Raw genomic sequence first — 15,324 nt, 5'->3', positions numbered from 1 at the left:
GTTACAAAGTTAACTAAGGTTTGGTTGATCAGGTTCTGTTAGGTTCTGTGCATCGTCGAATTGTTTCATTACTTTTTTTTTTTTTTTACATTACGGGGATTAGCCCACATCAGGGCCTGGGGGGCGAAAATATAATAATAATAATAATAATAATAATAATAATAATAATAATAATAATAATAATAATAATAATAATAATAATAATAATAACTAATAAAATGAATAAAAATTTTAATAAAAAGTAATAACTAATAATAATAATAATAATAATAATAATAATAATAATAATAATAATAATAATAATAATAATAATAATAATAATAATAATAATAATAATAATAATAGCCATTAATAAAAAAAAAATATAAAAATATTTATCAAGAGTAAGAAACGATCTACAGTACCTGTATGTATGATGTGTTGTCAACAGTAAGCGAAACGATTTAGATCCTGCAATTGTGTGCATATGAGGCAAATAGACAGATCTTGAGCGATATGAAATATGCATCGGCTCTTATTATTTATTTGTTTATTTCAATGTAGTTTGTTGCCTTTCTTCATTCCTTCCTTATCATCTTCTTAACTTAAATTTCCTCTTATCACTTCTTAACCAATTATGGTCCAAGTTCTTATTTGTTAAATATAATAATATTTTCATTGTTTCTTTTTTATCTTGCTGTACATCCTGTTCTAACCCTTGACGACTTTCTCATCATTTAATCTTTCCATTTTCTTTCTTCAAGTGGCTTCATCTTCCTCCTTTAGTGACTCAGTTATCAGTTTCTGTCTAATTTAATATTTGCAGATAAATTCATAAACAACACATAATGTAATGATTTGTTTTATAAACAAGATCTTGCCACTTTATAAACTTATCACTTAATAACTTAAACTTACCACTTAATAACTTCGTCACTTTCACCAAGCTCAACTTGTACCTCGGTGACGTCACATTCCTTGAAGATTCCTTACAACAACAATAATTACCAACATTATGATGGGAGATTCTCAATTTCATTCACTGCACATTATCATAGATGTGTCATTTTGTTTTGTGTGTTATCCTCAAGCTATAGGTGTTAGGCTATAGGCTCCAGCCACCTAGAAGGGTATTATTGTAATGAGACAAATCTCACAAGAAGAAGATTACATATATATAGGTAGAATATTTAGAAAGAGAGTAAAAGAGAGGAAGATTTTGGTAGCGTGGCCGTGATAGTTATTTACACTTATCGTATCTTATACGTCAATACACATCTATTACGTCTTAAGGGCGACTTCTCAAACACCGCTTCGTTACAACTCTTTATTAATTACGACAATGACATGGACACATTAATAACACCTTCTATTGAAGTTACTAGGACATTATATTTACGTTACTAGGACATCATATTACGTTACTAGACACTCTGATTCTCGGACACGAACATGAAATGAATACACTTCCCACGTAAGTAACTCATCCCATGGAAAGCTCTGACAAACACTCACGTGACCTAGGGGAGGCCTAGCAGGTAGTCCTGGGTTGTCTCTATGGGAGACTGCTTAGCTGGGCGCCGGAGGGAAGTCTCGGTCCTGACCGGAGGCGACTGGAGGCGACCGGAGGCGGCTTGCCTCCGGCCCCTGACTTCTCTCGAGCAGGACTCGGGACGTGGTAGCTGGCCCTTCTTCGTTACAAGACACACTCTCTCTGTCCCTCTCTGGCTCTCTGTCTGCGTCTCTCTCTCTGAGGGAGGACTAGGACGTCCTATATATTGGGAGGCGAGCCGTCAGGTTGAGCTGGTCGGGGGGGGGGCGGCGAAGGGTCTCCTTACATTTGACCTGGCCAATGTGAGGTCAGGTCTGGACTTTTTCAGAGACTATAAGTTGTATCTTCTGGAGAAGTCATCAGGTGGGGCCGTGTGTATATTGGGAGAGAGCCGGCCGGTGCCCCCTTACATGTGTGACATGGGAGGGGAGCCTGGCTGATTTATAACCCTTGGTCAACCGTGAGAGTTACCCTACACTTGACCTCCCTAATGTCGGGTCAAGACTGGACTGTCTCTGAGATGCAAGCTGCGGTCTGACAACCCATCACTACACCTCCCGCCAAGACCAAAGCTTTCATGCTCAGAGAACTGATGACACATTTAAAGTAGACAGTAACATCATGTGCAGTATCTAATATAGTCCCTGAGGCGATAATGCATCTTTACATTTTACTAGAGATGTATGTTTTTCTACTGGCATAGTTTGATCTGACAAAGCTCACTATACCTCCCGCCAAGATTAAAGCTTCTATGACAGGAGAAAAAAAATAAAATACATACACAGTAAGTGAACATAGAGTGATCTAAAGATCCTTCATAACTAGCATAGTGTCCGAGGTAAACTTGCAAATCACATTCTACAAACAAAAACAGGTGTTACATTGCCTAACCAGGCCGTGTCAAAATAATAATTCGTCCCACTCAGTAGTATATCTGCAACATTGCATTTGGTAATACAAAACATTGATCAAATGAATTCATAGAAAAAGTGACTAATCTTTTAAAAAAAAACATTCTTTGTAGTACATGTTAACAAAAATCAGAGAATGAAATACTTCAAAGTACATAAAAAAATGCTCCTACTTCACATGTTAGGGTGTTATATCTTTTTAATGTACATCAACAACATCAACAACATCAGTACATTTGTTGGGTCCAGCATGGCTCAAGTCCTCCATCCAGCTGGTATCTGAAAATAAGAAATGCCGGCAGCACAACAGCGATAGTCGATTGGTCCTTCTGATTATCCACCTTTTCATCGTCGACTTTCTTCTGATGTCAGCACAGGACGTCTTCTGTCTTCACATAGCACGTTTTTCTTTCTTCAATACCGCACTTTGTAGGTCGTGTCACCACATCTGACTTCTTCTCACTTCCTCCTGGTTTCTATAATATTCCAGATGATTTTTCTGTTCACCTGCGCTTCCTCTACGTTTAGAGCATCTTCATATTCCAGATGAATTTTCTGTTCATCTGCGTTTCTTTATACATCTTCATTTTCATATTCCAGACGATTTTTCTGATCATCTGCGTTTCTTTATACATCTTCATTTTCATATTCCAGACGATTTTTCTGTTCGTCTGCGTTTCTTTATACATCTTCGTTTTCCGTCATATTCCAGATGAATTTTTCTGCTCCATCTGTATTTCTTCTCTGCAACATCATCATTTTCAACATATTCCAGACGATTTTCTGTTCATCTGCCGTCGGCCCCCTCCGGCCGGGATGAAAGCCAGTCCACTGCTTGGGCTGTCGTCTCCTTAGATGACTGTAAGGCAGGTTCCGCGGACCAGGGCTCGCCCTCCGTACGTGAGTGTCGGCGAGACCAAAGACCGTCCTGTCTTACACCTTCCACAGTGGTGAATCCCTCCCTGGCTGGGCTCACCAGGGTTCGTTGTGTGGCGCTACATTCCACACTCCTTAACTTCCTAGAGTAGAAAAATATAAAATCTTCTTAATCCTAGACCAGGGAGGACTTGAAAGAAGTGGGGTGGTGTGTGGCGGGTGTGGTGCTGCATTCCTCACGCTGCTGCTTCTCTTCTTATATGTGCTGTGGTCGGATTCCGGCTAGCCATGGGGCGGTACTGTGTGTGACATTTGACAGAAACAATCCGAAAGGGATGATGGATTAGTTGGAAGTGTATCCGTAAAGAAAAACAAATATTTACTTTATACGTTACGTCAATGTTTGGCAACTATAGTTTCCGTCACGACAATATTCTCATTAGGCTGGGTCGGGGAGTGAAGCTCTGCTCACTACATTGAATATTATTTATCACTACGCGTCAAAGAGTACATTACAAATCATACTAGCATAAAAACACACTGAGTGAAGCTCTGTAATTATCGCAATATTAAGTAACACTAACCACCAATTTCGAAGCATAACTCACAGGACAAAACATTGGTGGTCACACGGGCGGGCGGAGCGGGGCGAGAAACATTCGGGCATGATGGGCGCCTGGTGGGGTGAGGTGTAGAGTGGCGTAACCGGGACGGGGCGCGGGGCGGGGCGTGGCGGGGCGCGGGGCGGGGCGGGGCGGGGCGGAGTGGAGCGGGGCGGAGCGGGGTAGGGCAGGGGCGGAGCGAGGCGGGAACGGATGGGTACGGAGGGTGAGGTGAGGATTAGGACAAGGAGGAGGATGTAGGTTGTAAGACATGTTAAGTTATAACAGTTAGTATAGACACAGCTTCTATCACTAAAACACAATGGGTACATTTAACACTGACCGACAATTAAAATGCACTTGGGATACTGAGAACTTCACAGAACGTGGGGGACACTGAGAAATTATATTAAGCACTGAGCATATTCTGGGAGTGTTTTGCTAGTAACAATTCGCGTATACCACAACGAGAGACATTGACTTGAGCTGTAAAGATGACACACTAGGACACTTTTCACGCTACGACGCTACGACACAGGAATTACTTATTACACAATTGTAGACAATACTTAGACTGAATCAAATGAAGGATGAGACGAGCCAGGTGTTATGGCTAACCGAGGGAAGGCGTGAGTTTACGTTAAGTTCGCTGCTACCATTATAATAACTAAGCGAGGAGGGCGTGGATTAACGTATATAGTTCGCTGCCACCATTGTAATGTTACAATATATTCACAAGAGAAATATTTATATATATATAGGAAGAATATTTAGTAAGAGAGTAAAAGAGAGGAAGATTTTGGTAGCGTGGCCGTGATAGTTATTTACACTTATCGTATCTTATACGTCAATACACATCTATTACGTCTTAAGGGCGACTTCTCAAACACCGCTTCGTTACAACTCTTTATTAATTACGACAATGACATGGACACATTAATAACACCTTCTATTGAAGTTACTAGGACATTATATTTACGTTACTAGGACATCATATTACGTTACTAGACACTCTGATTCTCGGACACGAACATGAAATGAATACACTTCCCACGTAAGTAACTCATCCCATGGAAAGCTCTGACAAACACTCACGTGACCTAGGGGAGGCCTAGCAGGTAGTCCTGGGTTGTCTCTATGGGAGACTGCTTAGCTGGGCGCCGGAGGGAGGTCTCGGTCCTGACCGGGGGCGGCTGGAGGCGACCGGAGGCGGCTTGCCTCCGGCCCCTGACTTCTCTCGAGCAGGACTTGGGACGTGGTAGCTGGTCCTTCTTGGTTACAAGACACTCTCTCTCTGTCCCTCTCTGGCTCTCTGTCTCCGGGTATCTCCCTCTGAAGGAGGACTAGGACGTCCTATATATTGGGAGGTGAGCCGTCAGGTTGAGCTGGTCGGGAGGGGGGGGCGGCGAAGGGTCTCCTTACATTTGACCTGGCCAATGTGAGGTCAGTTCTGGACTTTTTCAGATGTAGGTTATTGTGTATTTTGGGAGAGAGTCGGACGGTGCCTTCTTACATGTTTGTTGTGGTGCCGTGTCACATGGGAGGGGAGCCTGGCTGATTTATAACCCTTGGTCAACCGTGAGAGTTACCCTACACTTGACCTCCCTAATGTCGGGTCAAGACTGGACTGTTTCTGAGATGCAAGCTGCGGTCTGACAACCCATCACTACATTACCAATGTCACTTAGGAGGACTACAAGGGGCGGATCCCAACATCCTCCTCCTCCATAACTCGACTATTGGTCATTACTTCCTGCCTCGCTACAACAGGTCACTAGAATTGCCTTCTTAAACACACACACACACACACACACACACACACACACACACGTATCATAAAGGCCTACAATAAGTTCGTGCAATGTTCGTGGCTGAAGCACTGATCTTGACCCTGTTCATTTCCAATAGAAATCAGGTAACCAAATGTCTTAATACTTACTGCTTCTTAAGCGAGGTGAAAAACACCCAAAATCAATTGTCAGTTAAAAGTGAAGATAACTTGTGAAGGATAAACTTAAAATGTATAACGGGAATGTCTTGTACTACTGTTCTCTTATTGTTTGTTTAAGTCAATATTTTCTTATTTCTTTATAATTCACTCATTGTTGTCTTTTTATTTTGATCTTACATATAAAAATTAGTTTTCAGCAATTGTTCTTGTTTTAATAAATACTTCATCTTCGGTTGAATAAATTAAATAATAAAATTTTTCCTTGGGTGACAATAATTGTTGAAATTGATTGACACATTTTTTTATTATTTGCTGACATGTGTTGGAACAGTTTTCATATTGTATTTATCATATATGTGATTAATGCTGCACAATTATCTGATTATTTATTTTCATTGAGAATTTTAAGTAATGAAAAATATCTCAGTAACTCAACTCAATGATGGAAGATTTGGACAATATGGTAATGGTGGTTAGGCACACTCCAGACTCGCTTGTCAGGGATGCGACGCTCAAAGGGGTAGCCCATTGGACGTTTGTCAGGGTACTTCCCTCCATGGACGCCGCAGTAACCGTGGGTGCTGCCATGATCGTTGACAGTCAAGTCATCGTGAGCAGCGTCTTCTCCACTGGTAATTATAACGTTGAACCAGAAGTCCATGCCTTCCTCAGTGCCTTTAGGCAGCAGCAGCCTTTGGGGGTGGCCACAACTACGATCTGCATGGTGTTCCAGTTCAGTGCCGGCGGCCACAGCCGCATCAGCGTCGTGGATCAGTTGTAAGAAGGACACGCGATCAGGGATGGTCACTGACGACTCGGAAGACTTTCGCTTGATGACATTTTTTCCTTCGTGAACTGTAAAATAATTGTCATATTAAAGATATTGGTAACACTATTATTAATGATATACTTCTCTCTATAACAAAAATGATAAAGAATGTTACTCATTCAAACTTAGGATAACATGTTTGCTGAAGAATCATTACAACAGAGAAACTTTACTGGTTAGAAGAAAATGGATTAATAATTTTTAACTTACCTTCAGTCCAAAAGGTGTCGAGCAAGATTTCTTCCCAGCGTCCCTCTTCAAGGCTCACAGCAATGTGGTTTTCATCATACTTTGGTGCTATGTAGATACGAACGGTGACTTTGTCGTCGTGTTTGGCTGTGGCGTGAATGTTGAAGGAGAAAGGCTTGTGGTTGAGGCGGGATACATGGGTCTTGACAGAAACTTCTTCGACATTCTCCGTACTGTCAAGAGCATTGCTCAAGTCAAACTCAAATTCCTCAAAGAAGGTGGAGAGCTCTGTGACGTCAACATCAGTTATCTCTACATTACTGTAGAGTAATTCTTCCCTAGTATAAGGAGGTAACTTATCCTTGTGTTCCTTGAGGATGTTGTCCATGTATTTGTGGAGTCGGAAAAATGCGGGATCACGTGTGGCAGTCTCGAAGTGCTCCATCACTCCTGGAGGCATGTTGAACTTGTGGTGAGGATCAGACTGCGCTCCCAAGATGCGGTGAGCCTGGTTATGTAGAGCGCCGTAATATGCAACATTGGTGCTGTAAGTGGAAGACTCAATGATATCACCCAGGACGTCAATGCCATGGTCGTTGTCGATGTCAGTGTGGCTGCCATCGGCGTTGATGATGTAGCCATGGGCAATGGCATCACGGATTCGGCTTTCTATCTCCTTCATATCACGAATATGGGCCACACCATCTACATCCTCAAACTCCTTGTTATCGGGACGGAATGGGAACTCTCCTCCATATTTGTATGAAGTATGAGGAGCAAACCCGTCTCTGATGGGATGGTCCCAGTACAATGGGTCTACAGGAGGCAGGTAGTTGGAAAGGCGTTCAGCATCGTATCTCGCCGTCAGCTGGTGGTGAGCCCAGAAGAAGAGTTCTCCCTTGCGGTCAATCTTGTCTCCGTGCCACCAGAAGGGGAAGTCCATATGCCAGTGGACGTGGTGAGAGTTGAGGCCGATGTCCTCACCGAAGTAAGCCACGCGCTGCTCAGCGTTCTTCTTGGTGCCGGTGAATTCCATCTTAAAGTTGCCTGGTGTTTGTGTCATCTTAGCGGCATAAGCCTTGTCGATAACTTCCGAATTTGTAAACAAATGAGGGGTGACCTCATATAGAGGTGGCAACACCACATCATGGGTTAGCTCAGAATGGGTCACAGCTACATAGACAGCATAAACAAACTCTCCTTCATTCATATGCTCACGGAAGTAAGCAGCATTGCTCTCGAAGGCTTCAAAGTCTGTACAGTGCAGCAATACATCGACGAGCATGAGGGCTTCCTCACGCTGACGCTCGTTAAAGAGGGAGAACCAGTGATGCTGCTCGAGCAAACGGTGATGCTCCAGCTCATCCATCAGGTGGTTTACGGCCGTGCCACCATCGCTGCAGTGATCAGCATGCTCTCTGGGGTTCCAGGTTTCAGCTGCTTCTTTAAGATGGGTGAAGGTCGAGGGGATGTGGCTGGTAACCTTGTAGAGGAGACGGTTAACGCTCTGCTGCTTGTGGGCTACGTCTGTGTCAGCAGACACAGTGGCCACCAGAAGCGCTGCTACAACCACCCACTGCATGTTGACTGCTGGTGCTGCTGTGGTGAACGGTCTCCTTTGCCACCTCTTATATACACCTCGGCCGGGTTCATTTTTCTAACTTGTTTTTATTTAAGATAAGGTGGACGTAGATAAGTAAAACGGTATTATCGAAAGAGATAGTTAACACCAGGAAGAGTTTTTCTTTTTCACTCATTTTGTCTGCAAGTGTTGTTAGGATGATACTAAGCAATAAAAACGATACGCCAATTATTTCCTTTCACTTTATTTCTTTATATTTTACTATTCATTATCATAATTCATCTGTAGTGAACAGGCCGTTAAATAAAATACAAATTACGGTGTAAAATACGGTCAGAAATGATCATATAGCAGTATTAATCTTTCTATTAGTACTTTGTAGGGGAAGAAATAAATGATTTACCGTAAATATTCAGTCAACATTTCTTCCCTGGAGTCGCGTGCTCACGTCTTATCGTACACTAATACTTTCTGATGTATTATCGGTCTTTGTAAACATAAAAGTAACGAATTAGTGTTTCCTCAAGGCTTATATTACCATAAATATTGGCCTGATTGTCTTTTGTTTTCATTGTTATAGGTCCTTGAACCTATTCTATGTATAAAAGATGAGATTTATGAAGGTGGATTCGATTCCCATATTATAGGTTTGGGTAAATTTTTTATTTCTTTCACGTTGCATTGATCTCTAAGTGAACTGTATATTCGTAAACTTATTGTTCTTCTCCAAAGAGAGAAGCTCGCCATCTTGTATTTTAACTACTTAGTAATGGCGTCCTGTGAGGGTTGTACTTTGTCTTATCACAAGTTATTTGTGCTCTTAGATGAAGACCGTCTCCAAGAGTTCATCTGCCAACATGGATTAGTGTTCAAATTGTGGCAGAGACCTGACAGTGAAGAAAACACAGGATGTGTTTCAGTGCAGCCAGCGATAAACGTAGAATTACACACTGCCGCTTAGAGAAAGTTTTTTTTTTTTCAATATTACCAGTGTTACGAACCCCTCCACCCAGCACCACGAGCAACGCCATCTAGGGACGAGATACGAGTATGACTCGTCTTAGTTAACACTCCGGGGTTTCCCTTCTCCATATCCTGGTTGTTGCGTCACTTCCTCCAAGTCTTCTTTGTGAGCTCCAATTCGAGGAGAGAGGACTTGGCTCTGGGAAGTGACCACAGGATCATCTATCCTCTAAACCTACGGCGCAGTGACTACCTACCGTCTTCTACAATACTCAGCCTTACTCGTCAGCCATCTCAGCTCCTCACTTAAGTATTTGTAATCTTGTATTGCCTCCCCCACGTCCACTTGCTTCAAAATTGTTTATGTTGTATTAATATGTATATACTGTTAATGTTTAGGTTAAGTTTGGTTAAGGGTAATTTATAAGCTGAATATTTTGTTAAGGGATTTATGGTACTCTATTATACACAACGAAAACTCGCATCCTTTGTCTACCCTTTTATAGTCCGATTGTCTTTGTTTTTTTTTATTGTTGTTACCTGTTGGGATCTGGGTAGACTTTTAACTACATTCTAAATCCCCAACTCGTAACACCAGATATCAAAGTAAGTTCTTTATGCTTAATATGTCGGGAAGGGGTGTTCCGGTGGCGGAACTCCCCCAGGTTACAAAGTTAACTAAGGTTTGGTTGATCAGGTTCTGTTAGGTTCTGTGCATCGTCGAATTGTTTCATTACTATTTTTTTTTTTTACATTACGGGGATTAGCCCACATCAGGGCCTGGGGGGCGAAAATATAATAATAATAATAATAATAATAATAATAATAATAATAATAGCCATTAATAAAAAAATAAATATAAAAATATTTATCAAGAGTAAGAAACGATCTACAGTACCTGTATGTATGATGTGTTGTCAACAGTAAGCGAAACGATTTAGATCCTGCAATTGTGTGCATATGAGGCAAATAGACAGATCTTGACCGATATGAAATATGCATCGGCTCTTATTATTTATTTGTTTATTTCAATGTAGTTTGTTGCCTTTCTTCATTCCTTCCTTATCATCTTCTTAACTTAAATTTCCTCTTATCACTTCTTAACCAATTATGGTCCAAGTTCTTATTTGTTAAATATAATAATATTTTCATTGTTTCTTTTTTATCTTGCTGTACATCCTGTTCTAACCCTTGACGACTTTCTCATCATTTAATCTTTCCATTTTCTTTCTTCAAGTGGCTTCATCTTCCTCCTTTAGTGACTCAGTTATCAGTTTCTGTCTAATTTAATATCTGCAGATAAATTCATAAACAACACATAATGTAATGATTTGTTTTATAAACAAGATCTTGCCACTTTATAAACTTATCACTTAATAACTTAAACTTACCACTTAATAACTTCGTCACTTTCACCAAGCTCAACTTGTACCTCGGTGACGTCACATTCCTTGAAGATTCCTTACAACAACAATAATTACCAACATTATGATGGGAGATTCTCACTTTCATTCACTGCACATTATCATAGATGTGTCATTTTGTTTTCTGTGTTATCCTCAAGCTATAGGTGTTAGGCTATAGGCTCCAGCCACCTAGAAGGGTATTACCAATGTCACTTAGGAGGACTATAAGGGGCGGATCCCACCTTCCTCCTCCACCATAACTCGACGTTTGGTCATTACTTCTTACCTCGGTTACAACAGGTCACTAGAATTGCCTTCTTAAACACACACACACACGTATCATAAAGGCCTACAATAAGTTCGTGCAATGTTCGTGGCTGAAGCACTGATCTTGACCCTGTTCATTTCCAATAGAAATCAGGTAACCAAATGTCTTAATACTTACTGCTTCTTAAGCGAGGTGAAAAACACCCAAAATCAATTGTCAGTTAAACGTGAAGATAACTTGTGAAGGATAAACTTAAAATGCATAACGGGAATGTCTTGTACTACTGTTCTCTTATTGTTTGTTTAAGTCATTATTTTCTTATTTCTTTATAATTCACTCATTGTTGTTTTTTTATTTTGATCTTACATATAAAAATCAGTTTTCAGCATTTGTTCTTGTTTTAATAAATACTTCATCTTCGGTTGAATAAATAAAATAATAAAATTTTTCCTTGGGTGACAATAATTGTTGAAATTGATTGACACATTTTTTTATTATTTGCTGACATGTGTTGGAACAGTTTTCATATTGTATTTATCATATATGTGATTAACGCTGCACACTTATCTGATTATATATTTTCATTGAGAATTTTAGCTAGTTAAAAAATATGCTCAGTAATCAGCTCAATGATGGAAGATCTGGACAATATGACTATTGTGGTTAGGCACCTTCCAGACTCGCTTGTCGGGGATACGACGCTCAAAGGGGTAGCCCATTGGACGTTTGTCAGGGTACTTCCCTCCATGGACGCCGCAGTAACCGTGGGTGCTGCCATGATCGTTGACAGTCAGGTCATCGTGAGCAGCGTCTTCTCCACTGGTAATTATAACGATGAACCAGAAGTCCATGCCTTCCTCAGTGCCTTTAGGCAGCAGCAGCCTGTGGGGGTGGCCACAGCTACGATCTTCATGGTGTTCCAGTTCAGTGCCGGCGGCCACAGCCGCATCAGCGTCGTGGATCAGTTGTGAGAAGGACACGCGATCAGGGATGGTCACTGACGACTCAGAAGACTTTCGCTTGATGTCATTTTTCCCTTCGTGAACTGTAAAATAATTGTCATATTAAAGATATTGGTACCACTAATAGTAATGATATAGCTCTCTCTATAACAAAAATGATAAAGAATGTTACTCATTCAAAGTTAGGATAAGATGTTTGCTGAAGAATCATTATGACAACAGAGAAACTTTGCTAAAGTTATACACTCATTAGAAAAACTGGATCAATAATTGTTAACTTACCTTCAGTCCAGAAGGTGTCGAGCAAGATGACCCCCCAGCGTGCCTCGTCAATGTGAAGAGTAATGTGGTTTTCATCATACTTTGGTGCTAGATAGATACGAACGGTAACTTTGTCGTCGTGTTCGGCTTTGGCGTGAATGTTGAAGGAGAAAGGCTTGTGGTTGAGGCGGGATACATGGGTCTTGACAGAAACTTCTTCGACATTCTCCGTACTGTCAAGAGCATTGCTCAAGTCAAACTCAAATTCCTCAAAGAAGGTGGAGAGCTCAGTGACGTCAACATCAGTTATCTCTACATTACTGTAGAGTAATTCTTCCCTAGTATAAGGAGGTAACTTATCCTTGTGTTCCTTGAGGATGTTGTCCATGTACTTGTGGAGTCGGAAAAATGCGGGATCACGTGTGGCAGTCTCGAAGTGCTCCATCACTCCTGGAGGCATGTTGAACTTGTGGTGAGGATCAGACTGCGCTCCCAAGATGCGGTGAGCCTGGTTATGTAGAGCGCCGTAATATGCAACATTGGTGCTGTAAGTGGAAGACTCAATGATATCACCCAGGACGTCAATGCCATGGTCGTTGTCGATGTCAGTGTGGCTGCCATCGGCGTTGATGATGTAGCCATGAGCAATTGCATCACGGATTCGGCTTTCTATCTCCTTCATATCACGAATATGGGCCACACCATCTACATCCTCAAACTCCTTGTTATCGGGACGGAATGGGAACTCTCCTCCATATTTGTAAGAAGTATGAGGAGCAAACCCGTCTCTGATGGGATGGTCCCAGTACAATGGGTCTACAGGAGGCAGGTAGTTGGAAAGGCGTTCAGCATCGTATCTCGCCGTCAGCTGGTGGTGAGCCCAGAAGAAGAGTTCTCCCTTGCGGTCAATCTTGTCTCCGTGCCACCAGAAGGGGAAGTCCATATGCCAGTGGACGTGGTGAGAGTTGAGGCCGATGTCCTCACCGAAGTAAGCCACGCGCTGCTCAGCGTTCTTCTTGGTGCCGGTGAATTCCATCTTAAAGTTGCCTGGTGTTTGTGTCATCTTAGCGGCATAAGCCTTGTCGATAACTTCCGAATTTGTAAACAAATGAGGGGTGACCTCATATAGAGGTGGCAACACCACATCATGGGTTAGGTCAGAATGGGTCACAGCTACATAGAGAGCATAAACAAACTCTCCTTCATTCATATGCTCACGGAAGTAAGCAGCATTGCTCTCGAAGGCTTCAAAGTCTGTACAGTGCAGCAATACATCGACGAGCATGAGGGCTTCCTCACGCTGACGCTCGTTAAAGAGGGAGAACCAGTGATGCTGCTCGAGCAAACGGTGATGCTCCAGCTCATCCATCAGGTGGTTTACGGCCGTGCCACCATCGCTGCAGTGATCAGCATGCTCTCTGGGGTTCCAGGTTTCAGCTGCTTCTTTAAGATGGGTGAAGGTCGAGGGGATGTGGCTGGTAACCTTATAGAGGAGACGGTTAACGCTCTGCTGCTTGTGGGCTACGTCTGTGTCAGCAGACACAGTGGCCACCAGAAGCGCTGCTACAACCACCCACTGCATGTTGACTGCTGGTGCTGCTGTGGGGAAGTCTTCTTTACCTCTTCTTATATACACCTCGGCCGGGTTCATTTATCTATTTACCTTTATATACATTTATAATAAGATAAGAATGTTTGTGTATAGAATGGATAGTTTTTTTTGTGATTGATCTTTGACTTTCTCAATTTTATAATTTTTATGTCTATTTATCTTGTGTACATAACTTCGTCACCTTATCATATACGTCAGCATCAGTCTGTACCTTAGTGACCTCACACTTTCCATATTATCTCCTGAATAATTATTACTATTTATTTGTGAGTCGGTCATTAAGTCAATAACAGTTTTTAAGTCTTACAGTTGGTGTTTCATACATCATTATATTAGAAGTCCTGAGGTAAGTACTCTTATTAATGTAAACTCTTATTAGTGTATGCTATTATGTATACTCTTTTTCATGTATACTCCTATTAGTATGTATTCATATTCATGGATATTCTTCTTCATGTATAGTATACATTATGACTGGTGTTAATCATACTTTATAACCGGTGTTAAGTTTACTTTATGACCGGTGTTAAGTATGCTTTATAACCGGTGTAAAGTTTACTTTATGACCGGTATTAAGTATGCTTTATAACCGGTGTTAAGTATGCTTTATGACTGGTGTTAAGTATGCTTTATAACCGATGTTAAGTTTACTTTATGACTGGTGTTAAGTATGCTTTATAACCGGTGTTAAGTTTACTTTATGACTGGTGTTAAGTATGCTTTATAACCGGTGTTAAGTATGCTTTGTGACCGGTGTTAATTATGCTTTATAACCGATGTTAAGTTTACTTTATGACCTGTGTTAAGTATGCTTTATAACCGGTGTTAAGTATGCTTTGTGACTGGTGTTAAGTATGCTTTATAACCGGTGTTAAGTATACTTTATGACTGGTGTTAAGTATGCTTTATAACCGGTGTTAAGTTTACTTTATGACTGGTGTTAAGTATGCTTTATAACCGGTGTTAAGTTTACTTTATGACTGGTGTTAAGTATGCTTTATAACCGGTGTTAAGTTTACTTTATGACTGGTGTTAAGTATGCTTTATAACCGGTGTTAAGTTTACTTTATGACTGGTGTTAAGTATACTTTATAACCGGTGTTAAGTTTACTTTATGACCGGTGTTAAGTATGCTTTATAACCGGTGTTAAGTTTACTTTATGACCGGTGTTAAGTATGCTTTATAACCGGTGTTAAGTTTACTTTATGACCGGTGTTAAGTATGCTTTATAACCGGTGTTAAGTTTACTTTATGACTGGTGTTAAGTATGCTTTATGACCGGTGTTAAGTATGCTTTATGACCGGTGTTAAGTATGCTTTATGACCGGTGTTAAGTATGCTTTATGACCGGTGTTAAGTATGCTTTATGACCGGTGTTAA

At 41.1% G+C, this 15,324-nt stretch overlaps 2 protein-coding genes across 2 annotated transcripts; both read right to left on the bottom strand.

Moving 5' to 3' along the window:
- Positions 1 to 6,156: 6,156 nt before the first annotated feature.
- Positions 6,157 to 8,503, bottom strand: LOC121877420 (hemocyanin A chain-like). The gene is made up of 2 exons (XM_042383177.1): positions 6,911 to 8,503; positions 6,157 to 6,726 (listed from the first exon to the last, which is right to left on the bottom strand). Exons 1-2 carry the CDS (start codon positions 8,469 to 8,471, stop codon positions 6,308 to 6,310), a joined length of 1,980 nt encoding a protein of 659 aa, XP_042239111.1. The 5' UTR covers positions 8,472 to 8,503; the 3' UTR covers positions 6,157 to 6,307.
- Positions 8,504 to 11,582: 3,079 nt separating this feature from the next.
- Positions 11,583 to 13,945, bottom strand: LOC121877421 (hemocyanin A chain-like). Its single transcript, XM_042383178.1, has 2 exons — positions 12,353 to 13,945; positions 11,583 to 12,153 (listed from the first exon to the last, which is right to left on the bottom strand). The coding sequence occupies exons 1-2, from the start codon at positions 13,911 to 13,913 to the stop codon at positions 11,735 to 11,737; spliced, it is 1,980 nt and encodes a 659-aa protein (XP_042239112.1). The 5' UTR covers positions 13,914 to 13,945; the 3' UTR covers positions 11,583 to 11,734.
- Between the last annotated feature and the right edge of the window lie 1,379 nt (positions 13,946 to 15,324).

This window comes from Homarus americanus, unplaced genomic scaffold (genome assembly GCF_018991925.1).
Source record: "Homarus americanus isolate GMGI-L3 unplaced genomic scaffold, GMGI_Hamer_2.0 scaffold367, whole genome shotgun sequence".
NCBI classification, from domain to species: domain Eukaryota; kingdom Metazoa; phylum Arthropoda; class Malacostraca; order Decapoda; family Nephropidae; genus Homarus; species Homarus americanus.
This window is presented reverse-complemented; position numbering and strand designations above follow the sequence as displayed.